General features: G+C 41.9%; 1 protein-coding gene across 4 annotated transcripts in view; it reads right to left on the reverse strand.

The window, feature by feature from the left end:
• The window catches only part of FSTL5 (follistatin like 5), a 322,690-nt gene that overhangs the window by 133,288 nt on the left and 170,561 nt on the right, over positions 1-18,841 (reverse strand). For 2 of the 4 annotated variants that reach the window (XM_083520281.1, XM_083520279.1), the window contains exons 5-6: positions 4,958-5,154; positions 4,150-4,170 (exon numbers count right to left, since the gene is read on the reverse strand). In XM_083520281.1, coding sequence (XP_083376407.1) covers positions 4,150-4,170; positions 4,958-5,154 — 218 coding nt within the window. The remainder of the gene's footprint in view (positions 1-4,149; positions 4,171-4,957; positions 5,155-18,841) is intronic. The other 2 variants (XM_083520282.1, XM_083520280.1) reach the window with 1 other exon arrangement.

Below are 18,841 nucleotides of genomic sequence, written 5' to 3' on the forward strand. Positions count from 1 at the left end.
GCTTTCTGCAATCTGTGCTCTCTATATGCTTTAAGCAACTTCCGCCACCCTGACTATTGGCCATGCTGCATCTGGTAAGATTTGAAAACCAACAACCTAAGGAAAGCAGCAAGTTGCGGAAGCTTGGTTTAAATCAGTGGTTACCAAAGGGGGTGGTGCCACCCTCTGGGGGCTTGCTAAGAGACAGGGGGAGCTGGAGCTGATGATTTAAGTGACTTTAAACCAGACATTGGGAAACAGGTATCACTTCACATTAAGAATTTACTCAACAGTGAAGTATTTACTAAATGTGGTGTCTAAGATCCTTCCTGGTATCACTGGATCAAAGTTCATCCGTTTTGTTGAACTAATCCAACTAAATACATTCTAATGGATTTTGAATAAATGTGCAATCAATCACTACAGTTTCAAAGTTTATGGTGTTATTATCTTCCTTAGTGGGTCATGCAAACCACTATTCTGAATAACGATTTTTGTAGGGTAGGGAGTGCTGGGGGTGAGTTTATGGAACCAAGCAGGAAGTAGCCTGAAAAAGCTTGAGGACCACTGGTTTAAACCAAGGGTGGTGAATGTTTTTCAGCCTCAGCACCATGCTCCATCCTGAGGTACCTTCTGGGTCACACGCCCGTGGTGGGGCCAGAGACAAAAAGTGGGCACAGCAACAGACGCGAGTCTTACACTGGGCTACATTCTAGCATCCATGCCCATGTCATTCACTTCCCAAGTGTGCTGTCTTGGAAAGTAGACAGGGAGGGACTGCAATGGCACCACTTTTCCACCAGTAGGAGGGAAACCTCATTTATTTCAAGGTGGTTGCTTCTGAGCAAAACATACCAAACCAGTCAATTATGTATCATTCTGTAAAGACAGCACACATGTCTCCCACATAGTCATTGCTGGTCTGCTTATCATCACTGGGCTGCTGTTTATTAATATTCGGTAACCACAGATGGTGAAAAATGCAAAATGAATAAGCAAATACAACCATAGAATAATTAAACATCTTACAGCTGCAGTAAGTCAATATTCCTTTAGTCGGTACTTTAACCATTTTTTCAGTCAAGGCTGGCAAAATGATTTATGTCTGTATGTATGATTTGCTGAGAGTTGTGAAACTGCATCTATTTGTTGCCAGCCTATATTTGTATATTTTCTTCCCGGGAGCTCAAGGCTGTATTCACTTTTACCTTCATAACAGCCCTGTGAGGTAGGCTAGAAAGAGAGTTGGTAGCTCAGACATCAAAGTTGTGCAACAGCACATACTTCAGAGTATGTTTTGCCTGTTAGTTATCAAGATTGGAAACATGCTTGTTTCATTTCAGTATTTTGTTATAAATGTCCGGACTGTGAAATGCTGTTGTTAAAGCAATGAAGCTGCTTGGCTGGCTTTTCTTTACATCATCTCTGAATGGTGTTACATAGCAATGGTGTTGCCGGGGCCCTGCTAGTCCTGTTCCCACAATGGCCCATCTAGTCCTGTTCCCACAGGGACCAAACACATACCTTTGGGAAACCCACAAGCAAGACCTCTGTGCAATAGCACCCTCCCCTCCTGTGGTTTTGCGCAACTAGTATCTAGAAACATGCTTCTCCAACCATGGAGGCAGACCATAGCTACTGTGACTAAGAGCCACTGATAGCCAGGAGTGCCACGCATTTGTTGAATGCTCTTTTGAAGCCATCCAAGTTGGTCGCAATCTCCACCTTCTATGTGATATACAGCAGACCATCCAGTTACATACCGCTCTAGATATGTAACTTTGAGGTTAAAAACGTGGCAAACCCAGAAGTGTATTCTTCTGGGTTTCACCGTGCGCACATGCACAAAAGTGGCGCCTCTGGTTACGGATTTTTCAGGGTGCGCACAGCCCCCTGGAATTAATTAAATCTGTAACCAGAGGGTCCACTGTATATTTATAGCTTGCTTTTTTATCCAAGAGCTCCAGCTTGCGCACCTTTCTCTCTCTCTCTCCCCCCCCCCCCCCGTTTAGAAGACATCTGAAGGCAGTCCTGTTTAGGGAAGTTTTTCATGACTGATGTTTTAATGTATTTTTAATCTCTTGTTGGAAGCTGCCCAGAGTGGCTTGGGAAACCTTGGGTGGAGTATAAATAAATTATTATTATTATTATTATTATTATTATTATTATTATTATTATTTGCAACAGCCTGGTGAGGTAGGAGAGAGACTTTGTGCCGGGCATCAGACAATGACTTTCTCTACACCCCTTGCCACACCGTCTAGCCCTAGGAGTCTTCATAAGGGAACTGTTTCCAGAGGAAGAACTGGGGTGAGAGACTTTGTCGTCATGGGGCAGTTGATTGACACATGTGCTGCCCCACCTCCAGCCTGAGGGACCTTCAGAACAGAGTTGCTGCCAAAGGCATTATGTGTAAATGTCTTCTAATGAACCAAATAGATCATGAGTCATGGGGAGAGCATATAATCAAGTCTGTAAAAATAATGTTTCAATTTGTTTCTGGCCAGCATACATTTGTATATATCCCTGTCTGAGCACAGAAGGGTCACACATCAGTCTGTGCTTTCTGCATGCCATTCCTGTGAATGTGTGAATAAGCTTTGCTTTTCATTGAAATATATTTCCTTGGTAACAAAACAAATGCATGAATCACTGGTAAAGTACATTTTACCACTGTGTCTTCCCATAAAACAACTGGTACTCTAAGTATCCACCTCTCAGCATTAAGCAGTCACATTGACACCTGCAATAATTGAAACTGAATTTACAACTATGCAAGGTATTGTAATTGCTTTCATGGCGTAGAAAACATGCAAGTAAATTTGCCTTACCACAGATTCACAGGGGGACTTTCGGCATGATAGCCCTTGATTGACGATTATATTTAGGGTCTGATTCTGTGGGGTTGTAAAATGCCCACAGTGCCTACTAAGCACTCCCATTACCTGATGCTTTGGGGATTTTATTACACCAATAGATCAGAAAGGGAGCGACAAGATGAATCCTATTAGCCACAACCTATAACCCAGAGTTTTGGGGGAACATAATGAACTGTTGACCAACTTTGCTGATTTAGATTGTGCCCCACAATCTATTTATGCCAAGATATTGTATATAAAATTAATCATTCCTCTATTCTGGTTTATGTAATTTGTGAATCACAGGGTTAACGTGTTTGAAATACCTAGCTATCTTTTTATTCTTTTTCCATTCTGTCCTTCCTCCCAAAAGACAGCCCAGGGCAGCTAAAAACGTAAAATAGCAAAGAAACCTAAGAATAATTTTAAACGGCAAAGAAACGACAATCACAACACATCACAAAGATAATAGCGGGAAAAGCTTCTGATAGGGACCTGACACTCATTATCTCACCAAGATCTGGACAAATAAATGAGTTTTGATTTTGTGTGTGCATGGCTGAAGCAGGGGGACTGCCTGATGAGAGGATGGAGTTCCACAGATGGGGAGCCACCACAGATAATAACTTCTATCCTTGCAGGGTACAGGACTAGCTGACTCTTGGGGTCTGTTCCAGCTCTACAATTCTGTGATTCTATGTTACCATCCATCTCATGGACCATGAACAGGGCCTCTCCCACTAATTGAAAGTTTAGGATGAAAGGTACTTTGGAATATGTTCCTTCAAATATTGGATCCAAGATCATTTAGAGTTTTGCATCTTAGCATTAACACCTTGAACCAGGTATAGCAGCACAGCAGCAAAAGCCAGTATAGAAATCTGGGGTCTGGAACCAACTCCACTTTCTTCTGCTGCCTAGTTGATCAGCCATCAACTGGGTGGTGCATAAAATATTGCTATCCCTGTGCTGCATCTGGGATTTGTTGGGAGTGCTCATTCATGTATATTGAAATAATAAGGTTGGTAGAAACAAATGGCTAATGGGAGAATGTTCTTCCTGACTCAACAACAGATCAGATGGTTGTGAGACCACCACCAATCTCATGCTCACAAGGCAGATAGGACAACATTAAAATTTGCCTCTCCTTCAACCATGCCATCCAAGCTGCACACCAAATCAGCACTAGGAACTTTGCATTCAGTACTAGATTGGATTATCTAGAACTGGGTCCAACTGCTTTTTGCCCTTCCCTTGGTTTGAGTCATATGTGCAGCAACATAGGGTCTCTTTCTGTGGAATCTGTGCCTACCTTATTCAGGAGTGGGGACAGCTGTAAAAGATAAAATAGTTGACATTTTTCAGACTTCAAATTTTAGTCCTACATAGCAATACGATCTCAGTACTAAGGCATATCAATAATGTGAGGGATCATAATAAAGTAGGTTGAACAGATGCTAAAGGACACTACCTTGACCCAGCTATAATCAAGTTTATCTACAGCATTCAGCAAATATTTCTTACACTTTACTTCCACGGCTACTATTCCAGGCTAGTTCTGCTTGCACAAAGGCTGTCAATCATGTAAAATGATATCTTGGATTTGTAGAGTACACAGATGGCCTAGGATGAAATGACTAGCTATCATTTGTCTGAGAAATAAAGATGGATTTATCCTCCAGTCCCTGTGATGTACAAACAGAGTGAATTAAGTATCTACAGGACCTTTTATTTCTAATGTTAAGAGAATATTTGTATAGGTAGTATTTGCTGCAATCAAAGACACAAGAGTCCTGATTATACTCCCACAAAGCTATAAATGCAAGACTTTTAGGAGCTGAAATGATATGTGATGAGGAACAAACTGATCTCACTTTGAATTTTTTTTAAGAGTGTTAAAAACAACTGAAACACTTGTGATTACTCTTTCTAGAAAATGTTCAGAGCCAATATGGATCGGAATGCCAGTTGTTGGGATCCACAAGTACAGACTGTGCAAATATAGTGTTGGAGTAGATAGGATTTTGACCTGACCCAATAAGGCTCTTCTTATGGCCTTATGTAGTCTCCTGGTGAGAACTTATCATATGAAGCAACAAAAATGCAACTAAAGCATTTACCTGTGTCAGTTCATTGCTGTCCACAAGACCATTGTTGTCCGAATCATAATATTTAAACATCTGATCCACCAATAATTTCTTCAAAGCCATTTTATCTTCAACACTTCTTTCTCTTGTTTGTAGCATGTATCTTCTGTTCTGGAGATCCAGCAGAAAGTTTTTCATCTTATTGTAGTCGATTGACTTACAGTTACCCCCTGTCAAGATAATAACATATTTACTTGAATTAGATCTTTAAAAATTGTTTCCTACGAAAGGCAGGCTGTTTCTGTTAGCACAAATGCTACAATTGAATTTTGACCCTTAAGCATGTGCAAATATGCCTAGATCAATATAGATATTAAACAATACAAGCAAAAAGAAAAAATGGATGAACATGACTGGGATTTTTTTCAGAAGTGTGCAATGAAATTGGGCTTTGTCCATATGTGAGATTTCCAGCCAGCACTTCAACATATGCTTAGATACAATAGTTATTTCCTAGTGTGGGAATTAGTCCACAGCATAAATATCAATAATTAGCATAAATTACAACAATAAGAAGCTAGAACAATATGACAGCATTAGTGCACAAGGAGTTAAGCAGTTCAAACGTGGTTGATGAAAAGCATGTGCATTTGAAAATAAAGCAACTTAAAATTCAGTTTGAGAGAAAAGTGAAAAGTTCCACTGAACTTACTCAATGCGAGTTCAATTTTCTACTTTAAAATGTCAATACAATTACCCAGGTAATCGTTATGCATGTGAGTTTTACTCAGAGAATTCAATCACTTCCTAATGATGACATTTTTCATATGTCTTTGAAAATAATTTCAGTTCTAAAGTATGAAGAATGGGTCAATTACAGAAGCTAATAAGGCTCACTAAACAGAGGTAAAGGGGGCATTCAGAAACCTGTCACCATCGACATGTCAAGCTTCTTTCACATAAATTATATTTTATGGAATGAAAAAAATTATAATTAAAAGCCATCAGTTACATCCATTATTTATTTAAAAATAGCAATTAAGTTCATACAGAAGATATGTATGGCAAATTAATTCTGGTATAGATAGGGCATAATTTTTTAGATTAAATGACTCACAGTGATTAGTGAATTCAAATAAGAGACAACCTTGCATGCTTGATTCCACTAAATGGATGATAAGTATCCATCTATATATTTATGATCTCTGGAGCCATTCCAGGCAGTCTGTGGGGTAGGGGGAACCCAGAAAAAAACACCACTATGGCTATTTTAGAGGCTCAGTTCTAAAGCTCATTGGGCTAGTTGACCATGGGCTTGTTGCTCATTTTCAGTTTAACGTACTTCATAGGATTGTTGTGAGGATACAATGGGGCAAGAGAGAGTCATACCTCGGGTTAAAGTCGCTTCAGGTTGAGCGTTTTCAGGTTGTGTTCCACGGTGATCTGGAAGTAACGGAACTGGTTACTTCTGGGATTCACCGCTTGCTCATGCACAGACGCTCAAAATGACATCGCGCGCATGCACAGAAGCGGCGAATCGCGGCACGTACAGACGTGGGTTGCGTTCTGCTCTGGATGCGAACGGGGCTCCGGAACGGATCCCATTCACATCCAGAAGTACCACTGTATGTTGCTTTGTGCTCTTTGGAGAAGAAAGTGGAATACAGATGCAAAACAGAGATAAAAATTAATAATATTAATAGTACCTAACATAAAAATACAAATAAATAATAAAAGAAAGGGCTGTGACTTATTTATTCAGCGGTAGCTGATGGAAAACTCTTCTGCAATTTCATGTTGCTGTACAGTGGTGCCCCGCAAGACGAATGCCTCGTAAGACGAAAAACCCGCTAGACGAAAGGGTTTTCCGTTTTTCAATGCGCTTCGCAAGACGAATTTCCCTATGGGCTTGCTTCGCAAGACGAAAACGTCTTGCAAGTCTTGCGATTTTTTTCGCTTCCCCCCTCCTTTTTCTAAGCCGCTAAGCCGCTAATAGCCTTTTAGCCGCTAAACCGCTAAGCCTTTAATAGCCGCTAAATCGCTAATAGCGCTAATCCGCTAATAGGGTTGCTTCGCAAGACGAAAAAACCGCTAGACGAAGAGACTCGCGGAACGGATTATTTTCGTCTTGCGAGGCACCACTGTACTTCACTTATGGATGCACAAGAAAATATATGATGTTCCAAAACAAACAATCATATTTATCTATCTTACATGTTCCACCTGCCCTTTTATTTCTAGCGTAAAATATTTAGTGTCATCGCGCCCTCTCCGATTGCATGGAGCCCGAACAGCCCTGTGGTTTTCCATGGATCTGAGGGCAATGAAACAATCACTGAGACGGCTAGAGCGCTGGTGGCGGATAACTCATTCTGAAGCTGACCGGACGCGGGTTAGAGCTCGATGTCGAGCCTACCAAGTGGCGGCAGCAACGGTGAAGAAGACTTTCTTCACCGCCTATTGTATCTTCAGAAAACAGCAGCAGGAGACTCTTTTAGGTGGTTCGCATTTTAATGGAACCACCTGTTACATTGGGGCCCAGTACGGGCCACATGATCTCCTCCAATGATTTTGCAAAGTTTTTTGCAGATAAAGTCGCTCAGATTCAGGAAGAGGTAGACTCTACTGTGGGAGCAGGGCCGGGGCGGGAGAGTGCTAGAGTCCTGTCTAGTCAAGCTGTGTGGGATCAATTCCAATCTGTTACTTCTGAGGATGTGGACAGGCTGCTTGGACGAGTGAAGCCAACCACCTGTCTCCTTGATCCTTGCCCATCCTAGCTTATAAAAGCTAGCTGGGAAGGGCTGGGCGATGGGCTTCACGGGGTGGTGAATGCTTCACTCAGTGAGGGAGCCTTCCCAGACCCGCTGAAATAGGCATTTATCAAACCGCTTCTTAAAAAACCATCTTTAGATGCGGCCAATATGGCCAACTGTCGCCCAGTCTCAAATCTTCCATTCTTGGGCAAGGTGATTGAGCGAGTGGTTGCTGAACACCTCCAGGCAGGCCTGGAAGAGGTGGACCATTTGGATCCTTTCTAGTCGGGATTCAGGCCTCATCATGGGACTGAAACTGCCTTGGTCGCACTGGTCGATGATCTCCTGCGGACTAGGAACAAAGGTGAGAGCTGTTTCCTAGTTCTGCTGTATCTCTCAGCGGCTTTTGACACAATCAACAAGAACATCCTTCTGGATCTTCTAGAGGGGCTGGGAGCTGGGGGCACTGTTATACAGTGGTTCCGCCCCTTCCTCCTGGGCCGTGTTCAAAAAGTGGTGGTGGGTGATGAGTGTTCAGACCCCGGGGCTCTCACTTGTGGGGTGCCTCAGGGTTCTGTCCTCTCCCCCATGCTTTTCAATATTTACTAATCAGGGGGTTTGGGCTGGGTGTTCATCAGTATGCAGATGATACCCAGCTCTACCTCTCTTTCAAATCAGAACCAGTGAAGGCGGTGAAGGTCCTGTATGAGTGTCTGGAGATGGTGGAGGATGGATGGCGACTAACAGATTGAAGTTGAATCCTGATAAGACAGAAGTACTGTTTTGGGGGGACAGGGGGTGGGTGGGGGTGGAGGACACCCTGGTCCTGAATGGGGTAACTGTGCCAGCTGCGGAGCCTGGGAGTCATTTTGGATTCACAGCTGTCTATGGTGTCCAGGGCAGCTGTTTACCAGCTCCATCTGGTATGCAGGCTGAGACCCTACCTGCCCGCAGACTGTCTCACCAGCGTGGTGCATGCTCTAGTTATCTCTCACTTGGACTACTGCAATGCGCTCTATCTGGGGCTACCTTTGAAGGTGACCCGGAAACTACAACTAATCCAGAATGCGGCAGCTAGACTGGTGACTGCGAGCGGCCGCAGAGACCACATAACACTGGTCTTGAAAAACCTACACTGTCTCGTATTATTAAAGAAAATCTTTAATAATAATAAAAAAATAACAACAGTGAATGACCTACACTGGCTCCCAGTACGTTTCCGAGCACAACTCAAAGTGTTGTTGCTGACCTTTAAAGCCCTAAACGGCATCAGTCCTGTATACCTGAAGGAGTGTCTCCACCCCCATCATTCTGCCAAAACAATGAGCTCCCGTGCTGAGGGCCTTCTGGAGGTTCCCTTGCTGCAAGAAGCCAAGTTACAGGTAACCAGGCAGAGGGCCTTCTCGGTAGTGGCACCCGCCCTGTAGAACACCCTCCCACCAGATGTCAAAGACTTTTAGAAGACATCTGAAGGCAGCCCTGTTTAGGGAAGCTTTTAATGTTTAATAGACTATTGTATTTTAATATTCTGACCAGAGTAGCTGGGGAAACCCACCCAGATGGGTGGGGTATAAATAGTAATCATCGTCATCATCATCATAATTATTGGTTTGGAATCTTCTCTCCCCTGCTTCTCCCAATCGCACAAGAGCTACAATCTCAATGATTTGCTAGGCTTTCTCACTTGTCAGGAGTGAGGAAAATCCATAGGAAACTTTAATTAGAGAAGGCTGAAGTGTCCTCTACTACTATTACTGAATATGATAATGATGATGATGATGAAAGATCAACAACAGCTAGACAAAAATTAACAAGGGTTGGTTTGTTTGCTTGTTTTGCTTTCCCCTGTCCTGGCAAGGCTTCTGAATACCTTGTGACAGGCAGAAATCCAACAGAGACAGTGATGAGAGAACCTACACTTGTTGAATTTTTAAGCATCGGAGTATGATTTTGTTTCCCTTGGGTAGAAATGCTTTAAAGACACTGTGTTTACCTGGGATTTAAAAATGCACTTGTTTGGTGCAGAAGTTATTCTTGTTTCTTTAAAGGCAGAGATTCAATGGGTACTAAACTTCCCATCACAGTGGCAATTTCACAGAATAGCTGTGTTTCGGTTTCCACATTTTTGGGGAAGTCAAGATTAATCGGGTTTGCATTAAACTGTTAGCTGTACCAACCTTCTTCCCATCTCTAATTATTATTAAAATAAACCTGCTAAACAAAACTAGTCACTCTGAGGAAGACACAGATATAAATTCTGACTTTTCCTGAAGGATACTGTGCTTCCCCATTCTTACTAGTCACACACAAAACACGCACTTGGGTAGAGCATTAGGTCACCAAGACACTTGGTTGCTTGAGGGAAGGCAAGATGGTGCCAGATGTCTACTGGACTGGATGTTGAACCTCACTGGCAATGGGGACCATGCCTGATAGCTCTGTACTCCAGGATCTCATCACAGTTGCTTGCCCCTTAGCATCTGCCACCTGAGGTGACTACCTCACTGCTAATGGGAGGGACCACCCGGTATGCATACAGAATGTGAACTGTTAATCAAAATGGTTTATTAAAACCAAACAAACCACCCAGCTACATTGTAAGGTGAATAAGAATGACGAAAGAGGAGAGTTTCCACAGTTGTGGAATTTTCGCCACAGAAAGGCAGACTTGGGAGCTCTTATGATTCAGGTGCTTTTTGTTATGTTTTTCAGCCCTTGGAAGTTTGATTTATCTACCTTATCTGGATTCAACCCGTTATGTTTCTGGATCACATCTGTTAGGAAATATATTAGATACTAGCAACAGTTAAACATACTATTTTGATAGAGCGTTTCAACATGATAATAGCAGTAATTTCCTTCAGCGAGTACCTGTTCACTCTGAACATCACCCAGCCTTGGAATTACAATTCTAGTCATGCTACTAAAGAAGCCATCCAGCATGTTTCCCATCTCAGTCAGAAGCCTATACAAATCAAGTCAATATTTAAACAACTTGCCTGAAAGGCTGTCATTATGCTCATAATGTACAATAATGGCGATAGTTTAGTGTAAGGGGGGGGGGGAGTCTTGAGCTAGATCATCTGCAATCTATAAGCACACAATTTCATTTTCCATTTTCAAAAGTCAGGTAGCAGTCCTAATTAAGATGCTCTCATTTCCAGCTATTTCCCACAGATATGTCTGTATTCAATTGACCCCAAGTAATGTTATTTCTCCCCCTTTCTTTCTACACCTCACTTGTACAGCATGGAAATGACATTCACAGTTTTACCAAGAAGAGAACATACATAGCCACTCACTGTAATTTTACACATTTCCAGAGGCTTTAAAAATACTCATAAAAGCTATATTATTTTGGTCTGTGCTCACATGACAAGTGAACTAACATGACTTAATATAAGTTTGGAAGTGTAATTAGAGGAAGAACTGAATTTTCAGAGATATTACAGAGTCTCTCTCTCTCTTTCTCCCCTAATCCACCATTATTTGTGGAGAAGACCATGAATGCAATCCATAAACTGTAATGAAAGTTTACATCTTACTGGAATTATTAGCACTGAAGGGCCTGGCATGTACCATTGTGATGGAGGCACTCAACATTCTGTGGCCTGAGTACAATGGCAAGCAATTTATTGTACTGCTTGCAATATGGTACCATTTTACTTGCAGTATTATTAGCTATTATCCATCTACCAGCTTTCAAGTTATTTATTCTAGCACTAATACCTTCAACCATCACATAAGGTTGATTTGATACCCACCCTCTTGTTTCCAATGTAAAACTTTCCTCACCCCTTCTTCCCTGGTGATGGGGGACCGAGGACACCATTTTGTAGTTTACTTCAGGTATCAAAATATCTTGAGCCAAACCTGCTCTCAGTCTAACCTACTTCAGAGTACTGTTGTGAGGATAAAAGCAGTGGTGGCCATGTGTGCTTCACAGAGGTCCTAGGAGGAAGGTGAGATAAAAAGTGTAATAAAAAAAGAAAGAAAGAGTGGGTTAAATTTTAATACTGAAAGAGGCAAACCAGTGAGCAGGGAAGGTGGTGGACACACACTTCTTAGACCACCTACAGTGGTACCCCGCAAGACGAACGCCTCGCGAGACGAAAAACTCGCAAAACGAAATGTTTCTTCGTTTTCGAGTTGCCTCGCAAGACGAATTTCCCTATGGGCTTGCTTCGCAAAACAAAGCTTCCCCCGGGGACAGCGGGTCTTCTCTTTTGAAGCAAGGGGCTGCGGGGAGATTGCTTCTCCCCACCGCCCCTTGCTTCAAAAGAGGTCCGGGGACAGCGGGAAGAGCTTCCCGCTGCCCCCGGACGTCTTTTGCAGCAAGGGGCTGCGGGGAGATTGCTATCTCCCCGCAGCCCCTTGCTTCAAAAGAGGTCCGGGGGCAGCGGGAAGCGAAGCGCTTCTTCCCCGCTGCCCTCGGACCTCTTTTGAAGCAAGGGGCTGCGGGGAGATCGCTTCTCCCGGTGCTCCGAAGCCGGGCGGGGGGCAGGGGACACCTCCCGCCGCCGCGGGGACACCTTTTGAAGGCAGGCGGGGGGGAGCAAAGACTTTCGCCCCCCGCCCGCCTTCAGAAGAGGTCCAGGACCTCTTCTGAAGGCTGGCGGGGGGCAAAAGTCTTTGTCCCCCCTGCCTGCCTTCCCAGTGGCTTTTAAATCGCCCCGGACAGCGGAGAAGTCCTCCGCTGTCCGGGGCGATTTTAAAATGCCGCCCGCCAGCATTTTAAGATCGCCCGGACAGCGGAGAAGTCCTCCGCTGTCCCAGGGTTTTTTTAAATGCTGGGGGTGGGAAGAAAAGCCCTTGTCCCCCCCCCCAGCCTTTAGAAGAGGTCCGGGGACAGAATGTCCCCGGACCTGGTCTGAAGGCGGTTTCCCTAGGAACGCATTAATTGATTTTCAATGCATTCCTATGGGAAACCGTGCATCGCAAGACGAAAAAACCGCAAGACGAAGAGACTTGCGGAACGAATTAATTTCGTCTTGCGAGGCACCACTGTACTCCCTATTTTGTATGTGACTAAAGAAGACATATGAACAAACATGTCCGCCTCTGTTATGTTTAATTTGGCCATGAGAAACAAACAGGTCAAGTTATAGTTTACCTAGTCTGGATACATAGAAGGGGGGGGGGGAATTGGCCCAGGATTTGCCAAATGGTTGATACTAGTCCTCCTATGAAGAAGCCAATTATGTGGTTAGTTGAAGCATCTCCAGCCTGCACTGCTCATCAGTAAAGTAGTGGCCATTATTTTAAATCCCACTCCTTTTTGCCTTGAAAATGCTCCACATACTATGGCAATTCTTTGTTGAAAGATGGTGACTTCACAATGCCATATTTATAGAAAACAAAGTGAATCATTGCATTTTCTCTGCATTGCTACTTTTAATAGCTAGTTTTTTGTCTATTCAACAGTTATAGAGACTGTTCTGTTGGCTATACATTACCAGGACTCCTCTAACCCAGAAATAGTACCTTGGGTTAAGAACTTTGCTTCAGGATGAGAACAGAAATCACGCTCCAGTGGTGCGGCAGCAGTGGGAGGCCCCATTAGCTAAAGTGGTGCTTCAGGTTAAGAACAGTTTCAGGTTAAGAATGGACCTCCGGAACGAATTAAGTACTTAACCCGAGGTACCACTGTACAGTTAGCCAGTGATGTGATATATGTCAGTGGGACAGGACATATGACATATGTCAGTGATGTGACATATGTCAGTGGGACATACGACAAAGTGAGAAGGACCTTGAGAAGGACCAGCACGGCTTTTTGTCTAGAATGCAATGTCAGTTCTAGTTAATATTTTAAAATGGTTTGGTTTTCTACTAAATCACTGTATGGTTAAAGGAAACACTTAATGGAAGTTACTTCTGCTAACCTCTCCATCCCGTGTTCTTTTTGAATATTTTTCAAAGGTTCATTCAAATGATTCATACATTCAAGCAATTTGTATTTTATTTTTTCCCCATCTACGCCATAATTTGTTTCTCAATACTTGAGATTTATGTCATGCTTTTTTATTGGCTTCAAACAGGGGGCTGAGATCATAAATCCACCTTTCCCCCTCATACATATGCAAAAACAAAGTTATGACAGTGAACCAACAAGAATGTCACTTTACTCCTTTTCTGTATATGAAGTAATTATTCAAAACTGGTGCTCTTTTGTCATAGTACAAACACAAAGGAGCATATTTGTTCCCTTGTGTTTCATAAGCCACTGCATCTTTGTGGTAGTAACTTTTGAAACTATTGTAAGGTAATGCAAAATGTAGGTTCCGCCCCCCCCCCCCAAAAAAATGAGTGGGCTTCAAAGTAAGATGCTACACATAAGCAAGTACTAAACAATATTCTCTGTTTGTAAGGTTAAATACAGAATTAAATACAGGACTATTTATAAAAAGGTATGAACTGAACAATATACAGTCATTCTTGTGAATATATGTGTTACTGATAAGATTAAAGGAAGTGGGTTCAAAGAAGTGGCACTGTTTGAAATCTGTGTGAACTTCTGGGCATTTCCTGTTTTACCTGCAAAATCAATCTATGCTATTTTCTGCTTTATTGATTTATTTACCAATTACATTTATATCCTACCTTTTCCTCTCAGGAGTTCAAGGTGGCATACGTGGTTCCTCTTCCTACCAGTTTTATCCTGACAACAACCCTGTGCAGTAGGTTAAGCTGAAACTAAGTGACTGGGCAGAGGTCAGCCAGTGAACTTCATGGCTGAATGGGGATTTAAATCCAGGTATTAGTGTAATACCCCAACCATTATACCACACTGGCTCTCAACACAGACTACTGCAGCTGAATAGAACTTCAAAGTTCTTTCCTGATTTTCATCCAAAGTCGGTGTTGCTATTTTGAACTTTTACTGACAAAAATAATCTAAGTTCAAAATTTCAAAATATTTCTCTTAGGTTTTCCAGGACTGCATGCAGCAAACAAATAAGGGGCTGCTGATGTAAGATGGAGGCCTTGCCCAATATTCAATACTCAAAGTCTTCTGCATAGTGGATATATGATATTACACTTTACAATTAAAAAAAGCCTTCACTTTGTGAAGGAAAGGGTCTGGCAGTTGGTCAAAACTGGAAATGTTCTTCCTAAAGCAGACTGCACTGCAAATCAGGAACCCAATAAGGCCAGTCCGCAAACCCTCCCTCCTGTGAAGGAGAGCGGCTTTGTTAAGCTTTGGCTTACAGACCGTAAAACTTCCAATTTTAAAATAGGAATGCTTTTCTTACGCTCACAACTGAGGTTTCTGAGTCAATAAAATCTCTGTATCAATTGATGCAATAAAATATCAGTTCAGCTTGTAACTGAACATATTCAAAGTAGAGATTATTCTTATTTGGAGAAGAACATTTCCAGCTTGGAAAGCAAAAAGTGTTTTTTGAGCATGTTTGGTTGACAAACAGAGAAACTGTTTAATAGAGCAGTGCCAAACATTTTTTTTTTAAAAAAACAACCCACAAATTCTTTACTGACCTTTCGTTGAATGAAACTTTCATGAAATGAAACTTTCACTAAAGATTGGGGGAGAGGAGAGGATACATTTCTGTTTGTTTTAGTTAATAAAACTTACAAGGGAATCACTCCAAAGGCATTCCAGGAAGGGGTTGAAGAAGATTCTGGTCCTCTCTGCCTTTGAAAGCGAGGCTTCCCATTTCACACCTCTTGGGCTCACATGTGGATCAGAATGTTAGAAGTGGCATAATCAACAGACCAAACTGCACACATCTGTACTGTACTTATGGGGACAGCCATCTCCCCCATACAATTCCACAGGAAGGTTCTGCATATTAAGATGCACAGTCATTTTAATAGCCCCCCACCTTTTTCAAAACTGCACTATAGAGTTGCCTTAAGCAGCTTCCAGTGTTTAAAAGGTTAAAGGAAGAAAGAGGCAGCCCATGGATCATCTCATTAACATCTTCTTGTAAGTGTGGGCAGATTTTCAAAGGATTTCCTTAATAATAATGAATTCTATAAATAGGGCAAAACAGAGCCAGATTTCGGGGGGGGGGGTTGTTGATTTTTTTTGTGGGGGGATGAAACTAGCTCAGGGTGGACATAAGTGTGCCCCACCAGCTGGAAGGAACACAAGTCCACAGCTTTCAGGAGACCACCCTTTCTAAAAGGAAAAAAAAACCTCTCAAAATTTAAGGGAAATTCCTTTCTCTGCAGTATAACAATGGAAAAACCAACACCCCGCTCTGGCGGGATGGTAATATTTTCAGGAAACTTGGAGCAGGGGAATTCATCCCAGCCTTAGTTTTGTAGCTGCTTGTTCAACTCCTTACTGTTGAAATTCTTGTTGACTGCTGTGAACAACATAACAAGCCCCCATAACCAACCTACTTCTATCTCTATTTGGGTCAATTCTCTCATTTATTCCTTGTAAATACGAATGTTCCTCATCCCAACCTAAACACCTCTCTTGTTTCTGGGACTATTTGTTTTGGCAGTTTCCAAGTGTCTCTTTGCCATGTCTAGTGCTGGGAACTACAATTCCTCAGGGATAATATACAATAAGAACACTTGTATGTGGCACCATCAGTTTGCATCATTCAACTTTATCAACCAGGCAAGAAATCTTGGAATACAGATAAGTCCAACCCCCATTGCTTGCTAAGAAACAGTTACTGAGCTGACTCTGAACTGGCATGGAGTGTTCGCTCATCACTAATAATAATAATAATAGACACAGTGGTAGTCAGGAGGAGGAGCAGAGACATCTAACAATATTGTTTAAATATTTTTCAGATTTAAATGTTTTGATATTTATAATTATATTCAAATTGCACTTTATCTATGGTTACACTACTGTTTATATAGCTATTGTATGCTGCCCTGAGATCACTGCTGATGAAGGGCAACAATAAATAAATAAATGAAATAACTCCTTGAGACATCCCACATGATTCAGGAGGATAACTAAGTTACTGTGTCTTTCACCATAATGTAAAATCCCAAAAATAAAAAATAAACTTACACACCTCCTCTTGATGGCAGAGAGAGCTTATTTATTCAATTTGCAAATTACACAGTGTAGCAGAAAGAAGCAACACATGTGTATAATTTACCTCACAAACGGAAATATACAAAACAGCCCTTTGAGCCAAATCCAAACATGGAAACACAGGCTGGTCCCGCCACCTCTGCCAACATACTCAGAAGCAATGCTCCTCACTGTCCACATGCTCAGAGCATACCAGATATGACTCTGCATGTGTACTAAAATACACATGTAGAGCTCTTTTACATGAGGGTCCCTCCATTGGCCTATGGTCCCCCTCCTTGTGTGAAGGATCTGGACAACAGGGTGTAGCCTCTGAGTTCATCAGCAATGGGGGTGCTAGCCCACATAGCCCTGTGCCTTCCCTCGAGACTTTTTTCAATGACTGGGTTGATCATCTGAACTCCGCTTCATTCATGAGAAACACTTGTGATTTTAGGGTCCTTTTTCCCCAGGCATGAATCTACAGCATTTTAGGGGTTGACTTCTACTCATCTTTTGCAAGGCAGTTAATCATAGTACTACTATCTGAAATAACATGAGTCAAGAAATACCTAAATATAAACTGGTTTCATATCAATATTTTGTCAAGTAAATAACATGTCATGTTCCTGCAGTTTAATGTTAGGCTTAACATTTGAAACCACCATTCCAAATTTGAATTAGATTTACATAAGATCTCTTTTTACCCCCTGAGAGTCCAATACTACTTTCTTCACTTATGAATCACTTATGACATACACGGTTATGGCTTGCACTGCCTGCTTATAGGCCGAACTCCCAATGCTTCTGAAAACAAAACAAATTATTTATTCTCACTTAAATTATATAGGGTGCCCATGAAGATAAACACTACCGAGGCTGAATTAAACAGACATTAAAAGATTGCCATTAGAATTTCAAAGCACTTATCTCATTCATACTCCTATCGGGAGTAGCTACTATTTATGCATTTTTGAACAATACAATTCTAACACAGCTCCAAAGCTGGCATATTGTCAAGGAAGGATACACAAAATGAATAGGAAGGCTGTCTTGAGAAACGAATAGCTCAACATGATACATCCTTTTGTAAGTATAACAGTCACTCTAAGACTGAAAGACTCTGTAGATCAAAAACAAAATGTGGGCTATTACTTCCTGCAAGTGCTCTCTCTCTCTCTCTCTCTCTCTCTCTCTCCTTATGATCACTATGGATTTGGTAAATAGCTCAAGATGATAAGATGTTTTAATAATGGAAAGATCCTCCCCTTTTTTCTAAGGACACAGAAACACATATGTATTTAACAAAATGTATATACTGATTGCTTTTTTAAAAAAGTATTTGCTGTACTTATTAAGTAGTGGGTTGACAAAGCAGACGACACAGAGATTTCTCCAAGCGGTTCTTTATAGTAAGCTGGAACTGAACTGAACAGCAAACAGATCAGCCAGCCTGCTTTTATAAGCAGGCGGCAGTCAACATTGTAACAACAACAACCCAGAGTTTCCCGCCTAAAGTAACTGACGTGGACCCAAGTGAAAACTATATACAGTGGTACCTCAGGTTACATACACTTCAGCTTACAGACTCTGCTAACCCAGAAATAGTACCTCGGGTTAAGAACTTTGCTTCAGGATGAGAACAGAAATTGTGCTCCTGTGGCGCGGCGGCAGTGGGAGGCCCCATTAGCTAAAGTGGTGCTTCAGGTTAAGAACAGTTTCAGGTTATGTACGGACCTCTGGAACAAATTAAGTACTTAACCCGAGGTACCACTGTACATGATTCTCCTGGTGGCCAGGGTGAGTACTTCAATACATAACAGTACTGAAATAAAGATAGCATCAATATATATCTAATGCAAGAGGGAAATGACAACTGAAAAAATGGCACAATCCTGAATAAGATAAGAGCAATCAATGGTCAGTGGATGATGGTAGTTGCAGTCCAACAGCATCTGAAGAGCATAACACTGGTTACCACTGTTTGCAATAGAAGTTTGCAACAGAAGAAGCAAACTTTAGGAAGAATGGTCAGGGGTGATGGAAAGGACAATGAGACATTAAAAAGACAACAGTAACCTGGGAATCATTAGCCGGTAAAACTATTTCCTCCCAGTAAAAGAAATCAAGATATATAGATATATATATTCT

The sequence above is a fragment of the Podarcis liolepis genome, assembly GCF_965112155.1.
Source record: "Podarcis liolepis genome assembly, chromosome: 9".
NCBI classification, from domain to species: Eukaryota; Metazoa; Chordata; class Lepidosauria; order Squamata; family Lacertidae; genus Podarcis; species Podarcis liolepis.